This window comes from Electrophorus electricus, chromosome 19 (assembly GCF_013358815.1).
Source record: "Electrophorus electricus isolate fEleEle1 chromosome 19, fEleEle1.pri, whole genome shotgun sequence".
Classification (NCBI taxonomy): Eukaryota; Metazoa; Chordata; class Actinopteri; order Gymnotiformes; family Gymnotidae; genus Electrophorus; species Electrophorus electricus.
In genome coordinates this window covers 2,532,824-2,556,246 of record NC_049553.1, presented here as the reverse complement: position 1 = coordinate 2,556,246, position 23,423 = coordinate 2,532,824, and the positions used below count along the sequence as shown (strand labels likewise).

Here is a 23,423-nt window from a genome sequence, read left to right as displayed (position 1 = left end):
TTGCTATAAATTACAAATATTGGAACCATTATTTAAAAACCTGATTTTTTACTTTTGCTTACAACTATTTCAGTGATTTCATTATTAACAACATACAAAACTAGAGGGAAACATACAATTTAAATCAGTGCATCTTGTATACAATTTATTGTGAATTAATTAGAAAACTGGAATGTTACCTGGGGCACAGTATGCTGTTTCACATGCTTCTATTCTATTAGGGTTTATATTATTCATGGTAGGAACTGACAGTCAATGTAATAAAATGCTAATGGTTTTACAGTACACATTACAATACACATCTGTTGTATTCTTGAGATATATATCCTGGGGGGATTTTCCCTCCTCTTTGCCATAGGGGCCCTTCAATTCCTTTATTTGAAAGTGAAATAATAATTTTCAGCTGTCTCTTTCTCTCCAGTAGGGATCAACACCCAAAACAAGCTATAAATATTGGAATTTTGTCTGAAAGCTGTAGGATGCTTTGAATATTTTGAAAGATATGCATGTTTTGAAATATTCAATGTAACAACTTGAAATGTCCCTAATCTTCATAGCAAAGCTCAGGAAAAGGGGCTTGAGAAAAAGCTATACAAATGTGTTCTGTTCCAAATCAAATGATTTTAGATCTTATCTGAGCCATAACCTAAAAGCCAGGTCTCTATATTTTATGTGAGTTCCACCTATAATCATCCCCATGGCAATATATTTATGTCATATGACTTTTATTCTCTCCAGAATGATTATAGTTTTCAGACTTACACTTTCAAACCAGGCCTTTCATAAAGTCTCTAATCCAGCATTCCACGAGTGGGGAGGCAGCAGTAAAGGATCTTTTCACTAACCTTATGTATGGTGAAAGAGTGGTAGTGTGCAGCTTAAATGCTATTCATTCATCTAATGGCCAAGGCCCACTGATTACTCAGCTTACTTAGTGGGCCCATGTTAGCCATGACACAGTGCTATAAATAGCATATGTATAGCTAACAGCTGACTTTGTTTGTGCAGGCAGGTAAAACCAGTGGGGAATTAATTGGAAAAGGGGGTCCTGTCTCTGACCTGCCATGCCACAGACCAGGTTAGAGCACAGTTACTACACAGTCCTCTATATCATTTAAATGTGTCAGTCCTCATGATGAAAGATAAGATCAGCTATAACTGAAGAGAGCACTGCAGCTGGAATGGAAGAAGTATAAAAGCAATGAGAGGAAGAAAACTGATTTCTCCTTCATGGGTTTGCTCATACTCACACTGGCCACCAGAGCTTGATGTGCCCACTGGAACCTTAAACCCCCAAAACCTTTAATTATTCCATAGCCTGTAGTGTTAGAATTCTGATGGAATTTTACTCTTTTATGAAAAAACAAAACAATGATAAATGATTATAAAAGCTGCCCTGAATAAAGCCATTTGTCATGATGCTCTATGAGTTTCCATCTGCATGATCACATTTGCATGTTTAACCCATAATTGTGGGTTTAGACAACTATTTTTACATAACTAGGCACATTAAATAAAACCCAACACTAGTAGAAATGATATACAAATTAAATAATTAATGTAACACTGTAAAGGTATTTAATTTACAATACAAAATCATAAAATGAAATATTTTCATTTCTAAACAATAAATTTTGTGACAAATTTAAGTCACAAATTCATGGTATTTTATCTCAGCCACCTCATGCCCTAAATTTGCAGTATTTGCAGATAATTCCTTTTGTTTCTTCCACATTTCATACTAATAAAATTAGTAAAACTGCCAGTTCTGATCCTTACAGACCTCTCTGATGGTCTTGATCCTAACAGACTTCTCTGCCAGTCCTGACCCTAACAGACTTCTCTGCAGTCTCAATAAGAACTACATACTATTCTCTAGTCCATCCTCATTGGTTCAGAATGGTACTTGTTTAAATCCTAAGTGGTACATCAGTCATTTCAGGTGATATGCAGAGTGTCCACATCAGCTCCATGAAGGTTCTCCACTGTTGTCCCAAAGGGCTCAATGCTTGGTCCTCTTCTTCTTCCACTATATGCTTTCTCTCTTGAGGAGATAACATTTTCACATCATTTCCCCTGCTACAGTTGATGACACATAACTCATTTCCCTCCCTCAGGCACTCACATTGTGACTCATCTCAGCATACTTGGCAGCCTCCTCACAGTGTCATGAGGATTCATCCATTTCTCTCAAGGGAGGTCACTGGTCTGGTGTTGGCAAGATTGGACTACTGCAGCAGGTTCCTGACTGGTGTTCCCTACATGTGTAATTCAATCTTGGCAACTGATCCAGAATGCAGCTGCATGTTGTATATTCAGTCTTCTTGGTTTCTCACACTGGGGTAGAGTTTTATTCTAGCATATTTGTACTAGTTAGATTTTCTAAGGAGATGGCAAGCACTTAGCAAGTTACTCTGTGCATCTGGCAAATGTTTTTAATGTAAATATAAATTTATGTACTCTCTCTCTCTCTCTCTCTCTCTCTCTCTCTCTCTCTCTCTCTCTCTCTCTTTATATATATATATATATATATATATATATATATATATATATATATATATATATATATATATATATATATATATATATATATATATATATATATATATATTGAGACACATTGAGAGAAGTGGACGCTGAATCCAGTCAGAATCCCAGGCTGAAATCCTACACTGTCACGTGAGATTGCTTTATGGTCACTCTGGTCTCCCCTACTCATATATTTCTTCAACAAGAATGCTGAACACATATTCTCATATCAGAAACTGACTATGTAACTATGCAGTACTTGCAGCCTTCTGGGATAAATAGTTATGCTAGGGGTCTCTGTTAATTAAGGGGGCATGCAACAAAACACACTTGTTTATTCAAGTCATTTGAGTCAACTGGAGAATGCATTAAAGCAATTGTAGTGTACCAGCAAGAGACAGGGTCTCGACCAGCTGTGCACATGGCTGGAACAAAACCACAGCAAGGAAAAAAAGAAAAATAATCCCTAGTTGATCTTGTATAGTTTGAATGAAATTAGTCCTCAGGGGATATAGGTGGTCTATCAATATGTGCCTAGATGCAGATACAATCAGTTGTTGTTGTTTTTTTTGATATTCCGTTACTTCATATAGTTTTGTTGTAATATCTGTCAAATGATGTTAAATTATATCACTCGAGATGTCTTAGTAAAATGTGGTTTTGTCATCGAACAGCTAAGACCGATAGAAGCTCCCAAAATGTTATAGACAAAAAAATGCTGTTAAATCAGATGATATTCACAGAACCAAACTTGCATTTCCTTACAAACTATACTAGAATATGTGTATGTGTTCATAATAATAAAATCTACCTTTGTAGACTTTTGTGTGAATTATACACATTGTTTTGTTCAAGATGTTGCCTGCCATGTTCCAACTTGTCACTTAATCAATATGTGTTTAAAGGAAGATTAAGAAAGAGTCTGATAGTACTCAACATAATACCAATTTCAGGGCAATTTTTATTGTTGCAACTAGTTAACTATAACTTTAAAATAACATTGGTCCAGGCTGGAAACTTTTATGCAAAACCTTCTTATGCACACATTCAAATTCCTTAACTGGCATGCGTAACAGCATTGTCTGACACAAAGTTTCTGTAGATGAACTGCACGTCTGACTTCTCTTAATAAACAAAGCCTTTCGTTAAGCTTCTGAGAAAAGAGTCCATCTTGTCCAGACATGTTGGACATACACATCCCATCTGTTACAAGGGAATGACTGCAAGTGAATACACTGTAATGTCATCAACCATCTGCATTAAAGCAAATGTGAAAATGTGGTAATAGGGAAATTGTTGTAAATTATTGCTATTTGGTGATATTTAAATTAACTTCAGTTTGTTCTGTGTATCTGGACCTTTCTGAAGCTTCAGCTAAGAAGGAAACATATGCTGATGAAATGTGAGTAGCCCCATGTATATTTAAATACTCAGACAAATATGCAGACAAATCATTTTCAAATTCATTTGCAAAAATTATTTCTCAAAATTATTCTCAAAATTAATTAAAATTCTTCTGGCAGATAGTAGGTTATACTATGGTTCTGGGAACAGAGGTAGAAATGATTGCTTATAGAAGTAACACAGTGAATGTAGCCCTGTGTGACTCTCCCTTTCACATCAAGTGCAGATTACAGAGATGGCAGATATGGGGAAACCTGGAAAATGGCAGATGAACAAATGAGAAATATGCTTGATAGACCATGTGTAAGCCCCATTATGTCGGAGGTGAACAGAAGCAAGAGCGAGATGAGGCTGATACAATTTTGTTATTTTAGTGTTGACTCTGATGACGCTGTCCACAGTGTAGTGGGATCTACAAAAGTGGGGAAAAAACAAATATTATGTTGGTCAGTATTTGGTTTGTATTTATTGTCCTGTAAAGCATTTCATGTTTTATATGTAAATGTAATTTACTTAGATTTTGAAAAAAAAATGCCTTCAAAATGAAGTCATTGTGTCTACAGGAGTTAAAAACCTGGATCCATCTGCTAAATCTTTAAAAAATCTGGTCTTATTGCCAAGGGTTTCACTTACTAATCCCCAGTAGTCTTATAGAAGTATATGGTATGGCAACACCTTTTTAATAGCTTAATCCTGTTTTTAGCTGAATTTTAGCTGCCTGTATGCTAAATGTCAAGCTTCGGTTTCTCCTAAGATATCGTGAGAAAGGTGAAAATAAAGAGGTCTGTGTTCATTGTTCTCACATTCACTTGCCAGTCCATTCATTTACAGTTAGTTGAAAGCTTTAATGCACAAAACAATGCGATGTGTAGTGACATAATTTTTATTGTTTAATTAGACTTGCGCATAAGCAACACTCTAAAGTCTACAGATAGCTCATTTAACTCATTTTCATTGCAGAATAAACATGCACACACACACACACACACACACAAAATCAAGCATACAAGCATTAAACCAATTACTGAATTCCAATATAAACTATGGTTATTAACACCAATGAGTTAACACTGAAATACTCCAGATTTCAGCTTGCATCAAATAACTCACTGAAGCAAGCTTAGGTCTACAGGGGTGAAAAAGCTTGTGCTGAACCCACAGTGTAAATTTCTGCACCCTTAGTGGAGTTCTGGAGGAAATACAGTAAAGCAGCGTAGGATGAAGGCTAATTAAATTTGCACAGCATGCATGTATCTGGAATGCCTCAAACATTCATGTTATCTGTGTAAATGTTCCCACAGTCTCTGGCATAGGCAGCACAAGCAGCTAGTGTGCATGTGTGCCTCCTTGCTTGCCTTGTTGAACCACACTGCCACATTTAATCATTTAGGGATTTCCTATTTTACTCATCACTTACATTATAATGAGCAGGCTATAATAAGCAGGTATATATTTGCCCTTTTTGGGAAAATGTGTGTGTGTGTGTTTCATGCAGGGTGAACTTTTTTTTTTTCTGTCAGCAAAACATATCCTATGTCAATGTGTGTACCCTATTTATTTGCAGTGCAGGATCAGTAAATTTGTTTTGTATCTGGGCCTGCACTCAATAAGGATTGCTTCATTTTAATTGAATTGAAGGCCAAAATCAGCCTGGATATAAGAAATGCATCATATCCTTAAAATGTACAGAACTGGTGAAGTCTGCCTTCAGCTATCTGGATCACTGAGACCTGATGATTTTTTTCCTTCTCTGACCATAGAACAACAATTAAAGGTGCAGCCCAGATAAGAAGTTAGTTTATGCACATTTTCAAGTCACTTGGGGAAGACATATATTGCCCTTTAGAATTATCTATACACTTGGTAAAAAAAAAAAGACTATGAAAAAACATCTGTCGTTTATCAGCTTGAACTCTGGATATAAAATCTGACAGAAAGAAAATTTTCTGATATTTTTAGATATGATCAATTATGAAACAAATCCTTATAAAAGGGCACAACTGGCACCCTTAAAAATTCTTAAGAACAACATTCCCATTCCCATTTATATTTTACCTTTGGTAATCAAATATGAGTCATTTAAACTCTTAAGTAGCCACCCTAGCTTCCTCTTTCATGGGGGTGTAAATATGAGGTGAAACACAAGTTAAATGCCTTTACTCATTTAGCCACATGGGAAAGATCAAGTAATAAACAAGTGAAATGAAACACAGATGAAACAAGGTTTTGAGTTCATAAATCAGGAAATAGCTTCACACCGGAAAATATCTCTGCTATTACTGAAATTAAGACTTAAAGAACTAAAGCTGTAACAATCCTGTCCCAAAGAATATTGTATTTTGTCTGTACATGCAGCGAGGACAATAGTTTGAAGGGACAGAACTACATAAAAACTACAGGTCTTGACAATTACATTTAAATGCCAACTTCATGCCATCAAAACATTTGAAAGACTTGCCAGAACAAATCCTCTGCTGTCTGCCACAAACTCAGCCACAAACTCCTGTCAGCCACAAACTCCTGAAAGGATCTGTGAAGTTGTAAGGCTGCTCCCCTTTCTAGGGAATCTTGTTTGGATGTATGGACTCCAAATACCAAGTGATCAAAATCTTGATGCACACTGGGGTGTCTTTGGATCTTCCAGTTTGACAACATATCTCCAGATATACACAAAATGGTTCAATCACTACAGAAACCTTTTCAGTAGCTTTCTCAGTTCCCCGACTTGAACATGGTGTGTGTATGTATGTATGTATGTATATATATATATATATATATATATATATATATATATATATATATATATATATATATATATATATATATATGGAAATGTTATTTTCATAACTGTGGATTTCCTAAGAAATCAAGGATTATGCCTTTCCTTGTGTTTCACCTGTTTAGTATGCACTGACATATAAACAATATATTATTAAGACGACAAGAATTCCTTTGATGATGACTTATAGTCCTACAAATAAAACAGTGGCTAATATTATACTTAAACACTTTAGAATTCCTTTTAAGGATCGCCTACTACTCTCCTACAGATGAACCAAAAACAAGACAAGACATGCTTAACATGAGTCAAATAACCATTGACCATTAGAGTCAGATAATAACTATGGTACTGTAGCCTGCAACCACTATCCAAAACGTCTTTTTTCTCTTGACGTTATCTCTGTGTGTGTGTGTGTGTGTGTGTGTGTGTGTATATATTTAATGTTAATTTAATTTTTCTTTTAGTAAATTCATTACTTTGTTATTTTAATAATACTTCTTAAAACAGATCTTACAGTCACTTTAGATCTTACATGTCACTTTAGAAAGGTCATAGCAGCTGGAAGATCATAAACGGGTTTCAGCCTAACATAAAAAGATGGCAGTTGTCTCCAGTGATGGGAGACAGAAACAAGCATTCTTATGATTTAGTTGTAGAGTGGATTATAAACGTTCTTGGGATTTAGTTGTAGAGTGGATTATAAACGTTCTCAGGATTTACTTGTAGAGTGGATTATAACCGTTCTCAGGATTTACTTGTAGAGTGGATTATAACCGTTCTCAGGATTTAGTTGTAGAGTGCCATCTGTGTGAGGCAGGGAGGAGTCTTGGGAAGACCGTGACGGTTCAAATATGTTGCGCATTGTGGAACGCTACATTTGCCGAAGGGTTGCTTCAGTGTATAGGTAACGGCATAAAGGCGTACGACCATACGAACTGCAAAGAAAAACAGAAGAGCAAGTGAGAGTGTAGAAACTTTGTAATTTAAACCACTGAACATCGTAAAGAAAATATTATATATATATATATATATATATATATATATATATATATATATATATATATATATATATATATATATACTTGGTCTGTTATATTTATGTACGATTTACAGTAAAACAGAAGTAATGTTATGAATGACAACATTGGTTAAACGTTGAATATTCCACAACCAGTCTAGAGATTGGTTAGGAGAACGTAGCTTTTTTTCTTTGAAAAACTTGAAAATCCCATTTTCTACTGTACCGCTTACAGATATACTTTCCAAGGCTGCCACACAGCTGCAATTCGTCTAATGATGGTAATGGAGACAATGCGAACCTAATTTCCAAGCGCTTCTGCTACACCCGCTTGCGAGCATCGCCTCGGACTGAGAGCGCTCGGTCTGACCATGACATGCAGACACAATGTACCACTGAGCTGTGAAAGAAGCAACAAGATGCAGTTTCAATATCAGCTTTGATTTTCTCGATAGTTAAGCAAACAAGTAAAGCGAATGGTTTGACTGCTGAAACACGAGCTCCGAGGCGACGATGTTTGTTCTCGGGGTTTTGACTGGATTTTATCTCTGCAGCATAGCAAGCTCTACCTATGGAACATGGGCAAATAACTTATACTCGAATTCACTAAATCATGCGAATGAAGTGGACAAACCCTCTTCCCAGCCGCATATAATTTTTATCATGGTCGACGACCAAGGCTTTCGAGACGTGGGATATCACGGGTCCGAAATCAAGACCCCGACACTGGATTGGCTCGCTGCAACAGGAGTCAAACTGGAAAACTACTATGTGCAGCCTCTGTGTAGCCCTTCCCGGAGTCAGTTTATGACCGGCAGGTGAGATTTCTTAATTGTCTGTACATAATATTTGCATCTAGACTGCACTGGCTGCACTCAAATCTGTTAAAATAAAAGGCTAGTACAAATACGGGTTATTATACTACACACTGGGTTATTGTGCAGGTGTTTAGTACGGGCAACCATAACATTAAAACAGTTAGGTAATTATGCAAGTTGCCTGTGCATAATTAACTTCATGTTGCTTAAACTCCTACAGTGCAAATTTTTCCTGCCACAGGTAATGACTATGATGAACACTGATAACGCTGACATAACATTGATGGCTTTATGGTGACTTTATGTCATTGTCATATTAGACAATGTCATTGATTAGCTAACACATTCACTTTAAATCCTAGACTCTCTTGCACATTATTGTAAATAATCTATTTACAAATACACATTCACTTGCTCTAAATTTAGTTTTTAGCATTATAACATTTTTCATCCTGTATGCCCTGGAGTCCTGTGTTCATTTAAATAAAGCAAAACAACATTGCTGGGTGATGATTTTTTTATTTTTTTTTTTTTATTTTTTTTTTTTTATAAAGCACTTCACTGGCCTAACCTGTGGTGAAACATCTGGTCCACCCCTCAGGATACTGGAAGCTCACCATCCACCTCTTTTGATTGCCTGCTTTGAAAATAATTAAAAATTGGCTTCACTATCAGCACCTTAAAGGACCACAAAATAAATGGTATCACCTAAATAGAAAGCTTGTCAGAAACCAAAATTGTTTGAATACATGTTGTCAGAGACCAATGACCTTTCCTTCTCTTGTGATATAGGAAAAAGGCATGTATGCATTGGGACAGGGATAGTTTTTAAAAAATAGAACCCCTTTAAGTACCTACGTACCTAACTATATATCATTATTTGAAGAGTGTATAATAGCACGGTAACCCAAATGGTTTCAATACGCATTGAAGGCTATTTGCATTTAAGGAGCTGGTGTAAATTGATGATTAGTTCCTCAGAGTTCCCAGGAACCATTCCCATGAACGGTCTGCTTCCGTGTATCCAAGAGGACCTCACACACAAAAAAAAAAAATCGCCATTGTTAAATTAACTACAGGGTCTATTTGAACCCACTGATTTGAAGGGACAAGACCACCTGGGCTTTGAAGTTGCATATTACATGTAGAAACTTCTGTTACTCTTCAGTTACTTTCAGGGTAGAATGGTTAGTCCTTTCAGTCTGCACCTTTCAGTCTGTGCCTTTGTCATCTGTAACTGGGATTATGTGGAGAGCATAAAGCCTCATAAAGTGTTTCAGTACCTATGTGTTGACATTTCCCCTCTGACTTGAGTAGAGATCAGAGGCATGTCTCAATAGACAAGTTAAACCCTCACATTCCTAAGGGATAGAAGAATGAACATTTTTGTCTCCTAGTTGACTTAGTTAGCAAAGTACTTAGATGTTTGACAGGGTTGGGATTAAAATTGGAAGTTCCAGGAATTAGAAGACGGAATATTGTACTGGGGCCAGTAAGTACAAAACTTGGTGGGGCTTTCTTTACAAGGCCACAGAGTTCAACTGCATAAACTTCAACCCCTTCTCAAGTGGCCCCTGAATGACCTCAACAGTCCGGCATATCCGAGAGAGCCCTTCAAATCATCTCCAGCAGGGGCAGAAGCTTCATAGTAAAGGTTCATAGTAAGGGATTTCACACAGAAGTAATAATGCGAAATATGTCAGTAAAATGCCACTGAGTTGGTCAGACATTGTCGGCCTTCTTTGTTCGTAAAAGTGCTGGAGGGTGCAAAGTAGGGGTGTTGTGAATCAGCTGATAATGGGCCTGAAACGTTCAATTCAAACCTGCCCAGACAGACACTGAATTCCTTTGTCATATGTGGGTGTGATATTTAAGGTGACCGACCTGTAACCTGATAAGTGGGCTGGGTTTCTTTTTCTACATCAAAAAAATATTTCATCCAATACTTGTTGTGTCCAGCTTGTGAAAATGTCAGTGAAAATTAGACAGCCTTATCTGGTTATCTCCTGGGGGATTTTCTTCTTGAGACCAAGTCATCACTTGACAAACTGCCTTACAAGATGAATCCAAATCCAGGTGAATCCTGGCCAAATTGAAACTCAGACACACCAATGAACTCCTACGTGTATATGCATCATTCCCTAAAGTGTAGATCACTTGCATAGATATGAGTATTTGAGCTATACAACACAGCTTAGGCCTATTTACAGAATGAATTTGACGGCCATATCAAATCATGTAATGCAAATTTATCTACTATCACTTTCTGTTGACCTGGCAAAAGAATTCACTTGGTATTTCGCTTGGTATTGTATGACCTTAAATGGCAAAGAAGTATGTCTGGTCCTTCCCATTTTATATTTAGATGCTTTCATTTCAATATACCAGGTACAGAAAGTCACAGAAAATGTGACAGAATGGCTGTGTTCGAAATAGCCTACTAAATTTTGTTTACTGCTTACTGCACTCAGTATATACTGTATACTGCAAAGTGGTCCTCGTAGTAGTATGCTGTATAGTTTCCAGAATGTGACAAACACAAATCATATTACGGGGGTCACACGAATATATGAAGGTTCCGTCCATTTGTGAAAGATTTTTCGGCACCGTTGCTTGACGGCATGCACCATGAAGATGACTCTGGTCATGCACTGGAATATTTGGCTAGAGTACGTCATCTGGGTATCTTTCACATACTGGAAAAATTAACTTTGGTTACATTCTGATTTGTGGCCCAATCATTACGTGAGTAGTATGTAGTAGGCTATTTCGAACACAGCCAATGTCATTGATGTTGTGCAATGGACAATGGCAGCATTGTGAAAAATAAGATTTCCAGTTTGGGCATTAGTAAGAGGATGAAAGACATCCAAAGAGAGAGGGAGTTTAATACACTAGGTAGAGTCTGAAGCTTCAAGAGCATGCATCTGAACATCTGTAGATGGGAGGGAAAGACTAAGGGAACATGTTATCATGTTGTGAGGTCTGAATATCATTAGCTGTAGATAGGAGTCAAATGTGTTTATGCTGACCAGATGTAGGAGGGAAGTAAAGGAATAGTGTGTAGGTTGGTGTGGGATTGGTAGAGACCAGTGGCTTTTGTGGCCAAAAACATGTGTCTTGTGATATATTTATATTTCATACAAATATATATTTTAGATTTTTGTTAATTGTGTTTGTGAAGAGCTGGAGATATACTACAGTAATTATCTAAGCAAATCAATGTGATGGCGTGATTTGAGATGAATTCAGGATTCTGAAAGCCTCTTTCAACATCTGATCTTGTAAATGTGAATTGGAAATATGTGATTTTAACAGATTAAACAGATTTGACAGTTAATGAAGTTATTCAGTTTTGCCTTGGTATGATATTTATTTTTCTCTTTTGTTATTGCATATGCTCACTTATAACACATTTGCCTGATCTTTCCCAAGCACAGCTAACAGGTCTTGTAAATCTTTTGTTTAATGGTTTAGCTACAGATGTAAATCTTTAAACAGGTAAAACTGTCATCTGTTCAGAAGCTGAGCTGTAGTTCATTGAACCCAAAGAGCATGTACATTGCTGGTTTACAACTGAGCATATCAGAGCTAAAACAATGTGTTGCTGAGATGTTAATTATTTCAGTAATCCCTTAAAGACTTCACTTAATAATTTACTACACCCTCCATCATTGCTGCCCATATCTTTGTACAATCATCCAAGGAAAGCCCAGGATGTGGTCCACGTGTACGTGCACATACCATGCATTGTTGGGATCTTTGTATGGATGACTGATTTGTGCAGGACTTCTACACCCATAGCATTCCTATTGCATGCCTTCTAGAAGGCGAGGGTTAAGGGAAGAGCAGAGACCAACAAGACACTCCTGGTAATAAGATGTTGCCATAAGCCCTGTTATTAAGTTGTACAAAAACATTGATCTCGTATGTAATTTATATGTATGTATATGTATAAATAGGCTAGCATTCGTTAACAAGCATTATAATGATTCATGGGACAAGTGAAAATAGGCTAATAATATATTAAGCAAAGGAAAACAAGCTGTGCAGAAATGTATACAAAATGTCACTGGCTTGCCAAATAATTTTTTGCTAATTATTAAAGATTAAAGTTGAGGCAGGCTCTGAAACAGTATTTATGTCCAAACAGAGTATGGTTAAGGGAAATTAAAACTTAAATAGCTCATGAAAATTATAACATGGGCCTTTGTTTGATTTTTGTGTTGTTAGTGGGCAGTATACAATCAAGCAGGGACTGAGCCACCATAGAGAATAAAAGCATCTGATTCATAGTTTCCTGTATGTAAGCAATCTGTTGTGGGGGAGTAAGTTCAACAATACAGTCACTATCTCTAGAGCTTGTTGCAGAGACCACCAGTGCTGAAACCACAGTAGATATGAAAGGTTTTCCCCAACTACTAGATGTGATTATTATTCCATTCTTTAATCATGTCATGTAGGTGTGCTATGGAATTTCATAATTTATGGAAACTAATCCAGGAGGGTGAACATTTAAAGATAGTGTTCAGACATCATTACCAAACACCTTCTGTTTAGGTTGTCTTTGTATGTACTTACACTAATACTTAGTTTTGGACACAATGTAGAAAATCAGCCCAGTCTATTAGAAGAATTGTTGCTGTAGCAACCAAACATGAAAGCATTGGACATGAAAGTATGTACATCATCTTTGTCATAATACCCTGTCTTAGGTCATGTGTAAGAACACCATACCACCTCTTAATACTGTGGTAAAAGATCACAAAACAGGATATTTGCTTGCGGGTGGGTTAAATTGTGTGTGTGTGTGTGTGTGTGTGTGTGTGTGTGTGTGTGTGTGTGTGTGTGTGTGTGTGTGTGTGTGTGTGTGTGTGCATCCACATGCATGGACAGTAGAACACTGTAAGAACATGCTGATCTGTACGTTATGCTGCAACTTGCATAACGTACAGTTTAGCAACTTCCAAAAACAAATGGAGCTCTCATTTCTCTGGCTGCCTGATGAGGGGCTGCCTGTTCACTTGGTCTCCCAAGAGAGGAGGGGTGAATGGAAAGGGAAGGAGAAAAAGAGAGGGATGAGGGCAGTCTGGCTGTCTGGGCACACAGAAAGGCAGACAGCTATGAAGTCAGTGGCACCAGTACCTTTTCTCAGTTTGTTCCAGAGGAAGGTAATAAAATTGCTGTAGTAATTTTCAGGCTTGTTTTGTTGTCAGCATCAGGTACCGGCAGACTACATCTTTACTTGTAAATGACATTTAAAAATAAAAAAATAAACATCTCTGTCATTTAAGTCATAAATCACAGATAGTAACCAGCACTTGGCACTCTGAAGTTATTCAACTGTTCAGGCGGGGCCTACATTCAAGTATGTGTCTGTTTAGTCACCACCACGAGCATTTTGTTACCAACCTGATTGGAAGTGGGCTGGGTTCCCAATGCAGTGTGAGTCAGAATTGGATCCATTGAAATTATTTTGAGAGTACTTTTTTTGTCCAGTAATCTTTTCATTTTTATGTAGCAATTATGTTAATCCAGGTCATGCTAAATTTTAGGCTGTGTGTAATGACTTGGATGTAACTATGGGTTTGGAAAAGCATCTGCAGGGGAATAAGGTATGATTTTTATCTCCATGTTTTGTCTCCTGGGAGTTGAGGTGAGATTAATCAACCATTTTACAGTGTAAACACTGCAACTTGTACCAGACAAAACAAAGCTGTGTTTGTATGAGCTTCAAAAGAGGAGATCTTAATCAAAGCAAATTCAAACTGCTCAAAAGCATGAGTCACTTGAACTTCATTTGCATGCACCAGGTCTGTGGTGTTCAAACTCTGCCCACTGCCTAGATAGAATTGTTATAAGAGAACCAAGGTCTTTTCCTAGACTGCTATTTTAAAACTAAATGAAAGCAAATAAACAATGCATACATGGGTAATTCTTGGGCCAGATGGGTGGCATGTGTTTTTCTTATTATTAAACCTGTAAATGCATTTGGTTGCTCCACAGGTACCAAATACACACTGGACTCCAGCACTCCATCATCCGCCCCACACAGCCCAACTGCCTCCCCCTGGAGAACGTCACCCTCCCTCAAAAGCTGAAGAGTGCGGGCTACTCTACTCACATGGTGGGCAAGTGGCACCTCGGCTTCTACAAGCGCGGCTGCATGCCCACTCAGCGTGGCTTCGACACTTTCTTCGGCTCTCTGTTGGGCAGCGGTGACTATTACAGCCACTACAAATGCGACAGTCCTGGCATGTGTGGCTATGACCTTCACGAAGGAGAAGAGGCGGCCTGGGAGCAGGACCAAGGCATTTACTCCACCAGCATGTACACTCAGAAGGCGTTGAGTGTCCTTGCCTCCCACAACCCCAAAAGGCCCATCTTCTTGTACCTGGCATTCCAGGCCGTGCATTCTCCACTGCAGGTTCCAGCTCGTTATCTGGAGCGCTACAAATCCATTCCAAACCAGCAACGTCGCAAGTATGCCGCCATGGTCAGCTGCTTAGATGAGGCCATGCGCAACTTAACCCTCGCACTCAAGCGCTATGGCTACTATGACAACATGGTCATGGTGTACTCTTCGGACAATGGGGGCCAGCCTCTGGCAGGGGGCAGCAACTGGCCACTGAGAGGTAGCAAAGGGACCTACTGGGAGGGAGGAATACGGGCAGTGGGCTTCGTGCACAGCCCCCTGCTGACAAAGAGGAGAACTCGCTGCCGGGCCTTGATCCACATCACTGACTGGTACCCAACGCTTGTAACGCTTGGGGAAGGTACACTGGACGAAAACCAGAGCCTGGATGGCTACGATGTCTGGGAGTCAATCAGTGAAGGGCGTCCCTCACCACGACACGACATTCTCCACAACATTGACCCTATCTTCACCAAAGCCAAAAATGGCTCCTGGAAAGCTGGCTATGGGATCTGGAACACAGCTGTCCAGGCTGCCCTTCGCGTCGGTGACTGGAAGCTCCTGACAGGCGTTCCAGGCTACAGCGACTGGGTCCCACCACAGACCTTCTCTACACTCCAGTTAGCTAACCGCTGGCACAACGAGCGTGTGCGCTGGGACAGAGGGAAGTCCGTGTGGCTCTTCAACATCACGGCAGACCCTTTTGAGCGTGTGGACCTGTCAAGGCGCTATCCGCACATAGTGAAGCGGATGCTCCTCCGACTTTTGCAGTACAACAAGACAGCAGTACCATGCCGCTATCCGCCCAAGGACTACCGCTCCAATCCTCAATACAATGGAGGGGTCTGGGGACCTTGGCACTCAGATGATGACAAAGAGGAGGATGAAAGTGACAACAGTCTTTTCAGTCATTTAGGGAATATGAAAAGTAAGAAGAATATGAAACAGAAAGGGAAGCTTAAAGGAAAGGCCTAAGAATTCTTTGTTGTTCATTTGCTTTGAGTTTAGTTTTATACTTTTAAAGACCCACCATCTCAGGGACTGACAGACAGACTCAATCCGTTCACATGGTCAATATCACTGATAGAGTTTTATATTTAGTTTTACCTCTAGATGGATATTTTATATGTAAGCAAAAAGGAACCAGTAACTTGCCATTGTGGATCTTGTTCTTAGAAAGTAACCCACTTTAAACACTGATGTGCTCAACTAAGACTCTGAACAATGATCGGAGCATAAAAGAATATTTATTTTTACATACTTTATTGCATGTGTAGCTTTTTATTTCTTTTTTCACATTAGTTTTTGGTTTGTAATGATAGGTAAAAATATATTTAGTTTACAGATGTTGAATTTGTGATAAACTATTCAAATGAGAAATTCTATGCTGTATATAATCAAAAGAAATTTAGTTAAAATCAAAATAAAATTTAGTTTAAATCAAAATAAAATAAAACACAACAATGTCAGACAAATGTCATAGTGAATACAAAATGTTTTGTTTTCCTGAAATCAGACTCTGAAATTTATTTGAAAGATTTTTGTCTTTTGTCTTGATGTAATTTTGTTTTATGTGGTCCAATGCCAGCTAAACTTGAATGTAAACCAATAAAAGACAAATGTGAACTCTTAACCTCTTTCTTCCATCTTGCTCTCTGTCTTTGATCTTCTCTCCTTTTTCAGGCCATTCCCTCTCTTCAGGCTACAACCATCTTGGTTGCAACTTCCTGCTTATATGAAGCCAGGATGTGGAAGTTTACAATTTAAGTGTTTAACAGAGTAAAGCATAAGCACTTCTCAAAGTCACGGTGAGATGACTTCAACTGCACAAGAGATGCAAACAAAAAACTTATGTTCTCTGAAATTAACCATGAAGTTTCTTTTGGAACAATGAGTGTTTTATGGTAGTTAGAGAGCAGCCCAACATTAAAAGAACAGCTAGCATGTTTCACCATGTGTATTTAGAATCTATCCAGTTTCACAACACTGTGCAAATTAGGTTATAATTTAGTTCTTTTTTAGATTTACAGCCTATGTTTTCACATCTTTTCTCCCAAGTTCCAGGACACAGATGACAAACCTACAATTTCCAATTTCCTTTTTCTGTAGTCTACAGTCTGTTGTAGGTTACGAGACACTTTAACATGTAATATTTTGGCAGGTTTTGTAAATTAGCATAGTTGCCTGACTACACTGTTTTTATGTTAGTGTGTCTAGCCTTGCTGTGCCAGAATTTGCCTTTCTGCTAGGTTTGTGATCCCTAGTGTTTTATTGAACTATTGTTCATTTACACTGAGCTTGTAACAGATTGCTTTACAATATCGTTCCCCTGTCCGTAAATATACACAAACAAAATCTGCTGACATGCAGTAATGTTTCTGTGTTATATCGGCTATTGGCAAGTTAGTCCATAAGACCTCCCATTCAAGTGGGGAAAAAACTATTAATCTTTTCTGGCTCAGTTAAACCATCAGGATCCCTGGGGTGCCACATATATCATCCACTGCAAAGGCCATGGGAGTTTCTGGGGGGAAATAATCATGACATTACATATGTGGGTGTTGGTCGCAGAAAACACAAAGAGAAAGAGAAATGGTAATATTCCTGTTGCTGGAATGCTTTTGGAATATTTTTTTAATGATGGAATGTTTTTGGAATAATGTGCCTATGTGAACTGTCATCTTGATTATTAAGGCACAGCATTCCCAAGTTTAACACTAATAGGAGATCTTTTTATTAGGTCATTTTAGCCCGGACGTACAGTATACTGGTATTTGAATGCAAAATTTCCATGATCAACATTGACATTGTAGATACATTAACCCAATGAAGAACAAAACAAGTATCTTTTTAGTAATTTAGTTAATAATATTTTGGTTCAAGAGGGCAAAATAAAGTAGTCCATGTAAAACACTTACAGATGTGGTTAAATTGTCAAATTAATATTGAAGTTCATGGCATAAATATTACATTGCTGCACCCTACTCCAAGGTCAGCCCTCCCTGATGCCTCCACACAATGAAAACAGGCTGGATTTTATAAATTACTTTAATCAAACCCTTAACATATGTCTGTTTTAATCCCCCACTATTCATGTTTTTAAAGCACAGCCAGAATTAATATACAAATACAAAATTTAGCCAAGTTTTTCTTTTAAAAAGTAAAAGGAGTTCAACAGCATTAATTACTCCTCATCTGGTTGGTGTGGAAAGTATGTTATAGCACGATGTCTGTATGCTAACACATATACCTTTTTAATTATGAATGAATGTCAGTTAATATGTTGTAATATTTCTTTAGATGGTTATATATAAATATTTGCCATGTCTGTTACATTTAGTTGTAGAATGCTGATTAAACAGTGGTATTTTTTTTATTACATGTAATGCAACTTGTGCTGTTTTACAGGGATTTCACCTGTTACCTACATCACTCTATTGGTTTACTTCTTTTGATGCTAACTTTGTGCTTCTTTTTATGTTTTACAATTTTAAATGAATAGACTGAAATCTTTCTAGCATTCTAAAGAGACTGAATAGACCTTTACTACAAACATGATGACCATATTAATGTGTGAATACAAGAGCTATTGAATAGCAACATCTACACTGAATAACTATTCACTAATTAAGTTTTTATTTGCTCATATCCTTGTTGCATCTCCTGTAGAAAATATATAGAAAGGGTGCACAAAATACCAAAGAAATCACATGGAAAAGCAACAATTTAAGCAACTACATCTCAATCACAAACTCAATTACACATTGCAATTAAGGTAAGAAATTTTAGGTTGAACAATTATCAGTATACTATAAGAGTTCTGACAATCAGTAATTAAGAAAAACTTATTGTGTCAAAGGGAAAAATCTAAAAAAATCACAATAATATAGACCAAACGGAGACCAAATATATCTAAAAAAAAAAAAATAGCTACAAGACAAGAAAGTAGCTACCTGCTACAAAACACTAAATTACAGCCTTAAAAAAAAAATTACCATAGTAATCAGCACCTCTGTAATCCAGCATAAAAACATCTGTCATGAGCTTCACAAAGATGGAATTTTGAATTGGGCTGCCATTCTGAATGCACTTGTATCCCAAGCCAGTGCAGGTATTGAATGGGATAGTGCAAAATCCTTGGATCCCTGAGCAAAAGAAAGAAGTACGGTGGTCTGATATTAGTTTCACTGTTTTCCCTCACAAACGTGTTTATGTTTGAAGAAAAAGATACTTTAGACCAACAATGTTTTTTGGCAACAGGATTATGGAACAAACAGCCATCTCATGGGCATTCAGAGATTTCTCTGCAAGGGTTTATGTAGCCAACGGATATGAAGGCATTTTATAAGTAAGCACACTTGGCTGTGAGTTCCCTTTAAACCCTATTATGTTTATGTCTTTTAAGATGACAATGCCCCTTTAATGAACTGCTAAACCAGTTGAAGTTTGAAGTGAAATGCATTTCCCAGTCACCTCATCTAAAAATCACTGAACCTCATTTATTCCTCAAAAGCATGGTTTTTCTTCATGAAGAAAGGAACAAGGTACATAATTCCTTATCAGAAAGTTTCACATTTACATGATGTTGGATGTCTCCATTATTATGTATACCTTTATATGTTTTATTGCATATGTCTGAATCAGTAACATCTCTGCAACACAAGGATCTCTCTGTAATCCACCACAGGTGTAAAACATAAACCTTATGTGAAGCAAATCCGGTATGTGCAGACATAATTCACAAAATATCTTGCTGACTGGCAGGCTATTGGCTTTGCATGCGAATGCACTGCTGTGTTTTCTGCAGTCCTTGATCTTTTGATAACGTCACTGCATTCCTTAGGGGTGAGGCAGCGTGGCAGATTTTATGTGGTAATTGCACACTTCATGCATGTCTGTGTTGTCATTGGATGTTCAGCACATGAGGTGATTGATGAGTCCAGGATGTTACATCTAGTGAGAGCTCTGTTGCTACTTGGCTGTGGTGCAACTGTTATATATTTCACATACACTTGTAGATGAAAAATTAGCAGGAATGTTATGAATACACCCTCCCACAGTATAGCACCAGTCAGGACTACAAAAATAATAATAATAAGGGCAACGGGCTCCAACGAGAAGGTACCAAAGAGCTGTATGTATATTATTGTGTGTATACATATACATGTTTGTGTGCCTATTTGTGTGTCTTTGTGCACTTATGTAAGGCAGGGAAAAAGCATCTTATTCATGCAGAGCAAAATTATATGGACTCATTTCACTAGTCCACCCTTGTTCCCACTGCAAGAGCACAGACATGGGGAGAGCCCATGTTGAGCAATTTCACCCAAACTCATGCGGAACTCATTTTGGTAGGTGCCCTGTTTTCCTTTTTTTCCTACCCTTTTTTCCTGCCCACCCTTTTCTCATGCCCCATCTCTCGTTCTCCCTTCTTCTCTTCTCACCTAGCTTTCTTTTTTCCCTTACTTCTCCTCCTTCTCTTTCTTCCTCTATTCCTCCACCCAGTTTCCATTCCATTCTCTCCCACTGCGAGGAACTGCCTCAACACTGACACTTGCTCTCCCTGCCTACATCTGAGACCATTTTCATGTATTCATAGCCATAACATGCCAAACATCATCTTCTCTCAAACAATTCAAGCTAAGTGAATTACATAATAGCTGTTCGTGTGCATGAGCTTGTGAACTTCAACCCTTGCTAGCCAAGGCCATAACTGAGTGCTCCTTTTTATGAAGGATGCAGAATTTTCTGGGATGCTTATGTAAAGACAAATCTAAATAATATCACATGTGCCAGATGCAGTGATAAATTCAGAAATGTGAAAGCTTTAGAACTCCATAAAAGTTCATGCACTGACATATACACAATGGATTGAATTCTATGAGGTGTGTATTGCAGACATGGATTAAGACTTGCTCTGTTCTAAATTGTAGTGCCCATTAAAATTCCTTTTGGCATAGGCTTTAGCTTAATCTGGGTCTGGCAATCTGGCCCATCTGTTACTTGTTCAGGGTATATCTGAATAAACCAGTCTTACTTCCACTTACTTCTACCTTCCTTCATGAAGGAAACATTTAATGGAAAACATGATTCAAACCAAAGGAGAGGATCCACCCTGCTGTTGATTTTGGGGGCTTTAATCACATTCATCAGCAATATTCTGAAAGGTCTTCACTTTCACAGGAAACACTGGGTGTCTTGGGGGATGACGACATCCATATAGAAGGTCAGATTTCAGGGACGTTCGTAGTCTCTTGTTTGATTTTCCACATTTAATGTCTGTTAAGAAGTTAAACTAATTCAAAACATTTGGTGATGGCACAAAAGATGGCACAACCCCAAACTGACCTCATATTGAATTATAAGCAATTTATGTATTTTTCAGACACATATTAATGACTTTAGCAGTTAATCAATAAATAAGTAAGGTTCATTGAGGATATTAAGGGAGAACATGGAACAGCTGATTTTAGTTAGGATGAAGAGAAGAGAAGAACTCTTCTCTGGTACCTCCCATGTTAAGTATGAGCACCAATCAGAAATGGTCTCCAGTCTGACGCCTACTGTTACTTTTGGCTGCCTGAGCTCCCTCCAGCTGAAACTCCCAGAGGAGAGAGTGCAAGAGTGGCAGCTTTCCAAAGACATTAACAGCATGGGCAGTACAAGAAGAGAAAACACAACCCTTTTCTCCTGACCCTCCAAACACGTAGTCATTTCATGGATATGCTAGCTTTCTTCTTTTTGATCACTACTTCCAATGCTCTTTTTGAAAAAGGGTACAGCTTTGGCTGACACTACGGATAAGACACCTTTCTTCTCCATCTGCCATTGAACTTTCATTTCTCCAGTCTCTTTTCCACTAAAATGAGAAAACCTTCAAATGCTCACTCCCTTCTGAGCCCTCTGGGACTATCATCAACATGCTCACTGAAACAGATGGAGCTGTTTCAGATGCATTATGGGAAGCCCATATGTGCCTCTGAAGCAAGGTGAAAAGAAAGATAGATATATGATGTACACACTGCAATGCACATATGACTCCTATAAGGGTAGGTTTGCCAAATATCAGTATAGTGAAATAAATAAATAAATAAATATGCATCTTTACTCCTTGCAGATTAAATTCTCAGGACAAAATTTGATATCTCCTGATGGGATATTGTTCCATCACTGTATTCACTTGCTTTGTGAAGAATCATTCAGGGTAAATTATTTGGTAAATTATTATTCATAATTCTTCATATACATTTTTTTAAATGAAATAACAGTACACACTTGAAAAGTTGGAACCATATTCAGGATTGGCTGATGCATAAGCTTAATCATAATTGTTAGATCTACAAAAGTGAACTGTTACACGTTTGAGCAGTTCTGTAAATGTATACAGCTTCAGGTTTTGATTATTATTTAGCTGTTGAACTAAGAGAACATGGACTGAGAATGCAATACACAGTTTAACCAGGAGAGGGCATTTTTGGACAAACTGAAGGTTTACCCACATGAAAGAGTACTCATTGACTGTTTAGTATACATGAACAGGAATGGATTTCCCCCCAGGTGGCCTGTATATTTCTAAATGGTTTTCGCTCTTGTTTGGCAAAATCCTTTATTCAGGCTTCATCATGATTCCTCACTGTGAAACAAAAACAGTCCGGGCTTTGAATCAGTTTTACACACACCAGTCTCAAATGTATAATTTGAATACACTTTGCTACAGGCCGTTACCAGACCGCAACTGAAGACATTCATAGGTAACGTTGTCACTGGAATGCTTTCCCTTCAACTTGCTGCAGTCTCCCGCTTTTTAATTTTAAGAAAAAAAAAATGTTTTGATTCCTTTCTTGTGACATTGAATGGAAATTAAAATTATGAATCGATGTCATTAATCTGCTTAACATAATGAGAACTATGTTAGCGTGCACGGTCAAAGTCAAAAGATCAAAGATCAAGGTGATGTAATGTGGGAAAACAATTACCTGCCAGTCCTATTTTTGCAGTAGAAGGGCCACCATTTTTTTTTAAAGAAATGTCGAATCCCGGAAGAAAAAAATCTTCATCTTTGTGCACTATATATTGCCCTGTACTTAAATATATGCTGGTACTTTTCTAATTCGAGCCCATGGGCTGAGTGCGTGATCGTCATGGCAGATTGTCAGATTAGTAGTTTAGTAGAAGATATCTTAATTTGTCGCATGTCAGCTCAAGGTGAAATTGCCAGATGGTTAGATTAGAAATGCTTCAAATACAACATTTTATATTCAAATAAAATTACCCTGCGTAATGTATCGGCCTCATTTCAAACTTGGGCTCAGGACCTGATTCTGATATCGAGCTAAAAATAACATGATACTACGGAATTATTGGGACACTCCCCTTGTTCATCACCAGGGGGCAGCGTTGTACAGCAGGAAAACCAACCGTAGCTTGACAAGCAGGAAGCAGTGAAAGGAGGTCGCA

At 37.8% G+C, this 23,423-nt stretch overlaps 1 protein-coding gene across 1 annotated transcript; it reads left to right on the top strand.

Moving 5' to 3' along the window:
• The first annotated feature begins 8,131 nt into the window (after positions 1-8,131).
• Positions 8,132-16,599, top strand: arsj (arylsulfatase family, member J). The gene is made up of 2 exons (XM_027013097.2): positions 8,132-8,551; positions 14,558-16,599. Exons 1-2 carry the CDS (start codon positions 8,247-8,249, stop codon positions 15,939-15,941), a joined length of 1,689 nt encoding a protein of 562 aa, XP_026868898.1. The 5' UTR covers positions 8,132-8,246; the 3' UTR covers positions 15,942-16,599.
• The last annotated feature ends 6,824 nt before the right edge of the window (positions 16,600-23,423 follow it).

Bases quoted from the DNA above. Each gene is read 5' to 3' on its own strand.
- arsj (XM_027013097.2), top strand. From the start codon at position 8,247: ATGTTTGTTCTCGGGGTTTTGACTGGATTTTATCTCTGCAGCATAGCA. The intron at 8,552-14,557 runs GTGAGATTTCTT...GTTGCTCCACAG, and splicing joins AGTCAGTTTATGACCGGCAG to GTACCAAATACACACTGGAC.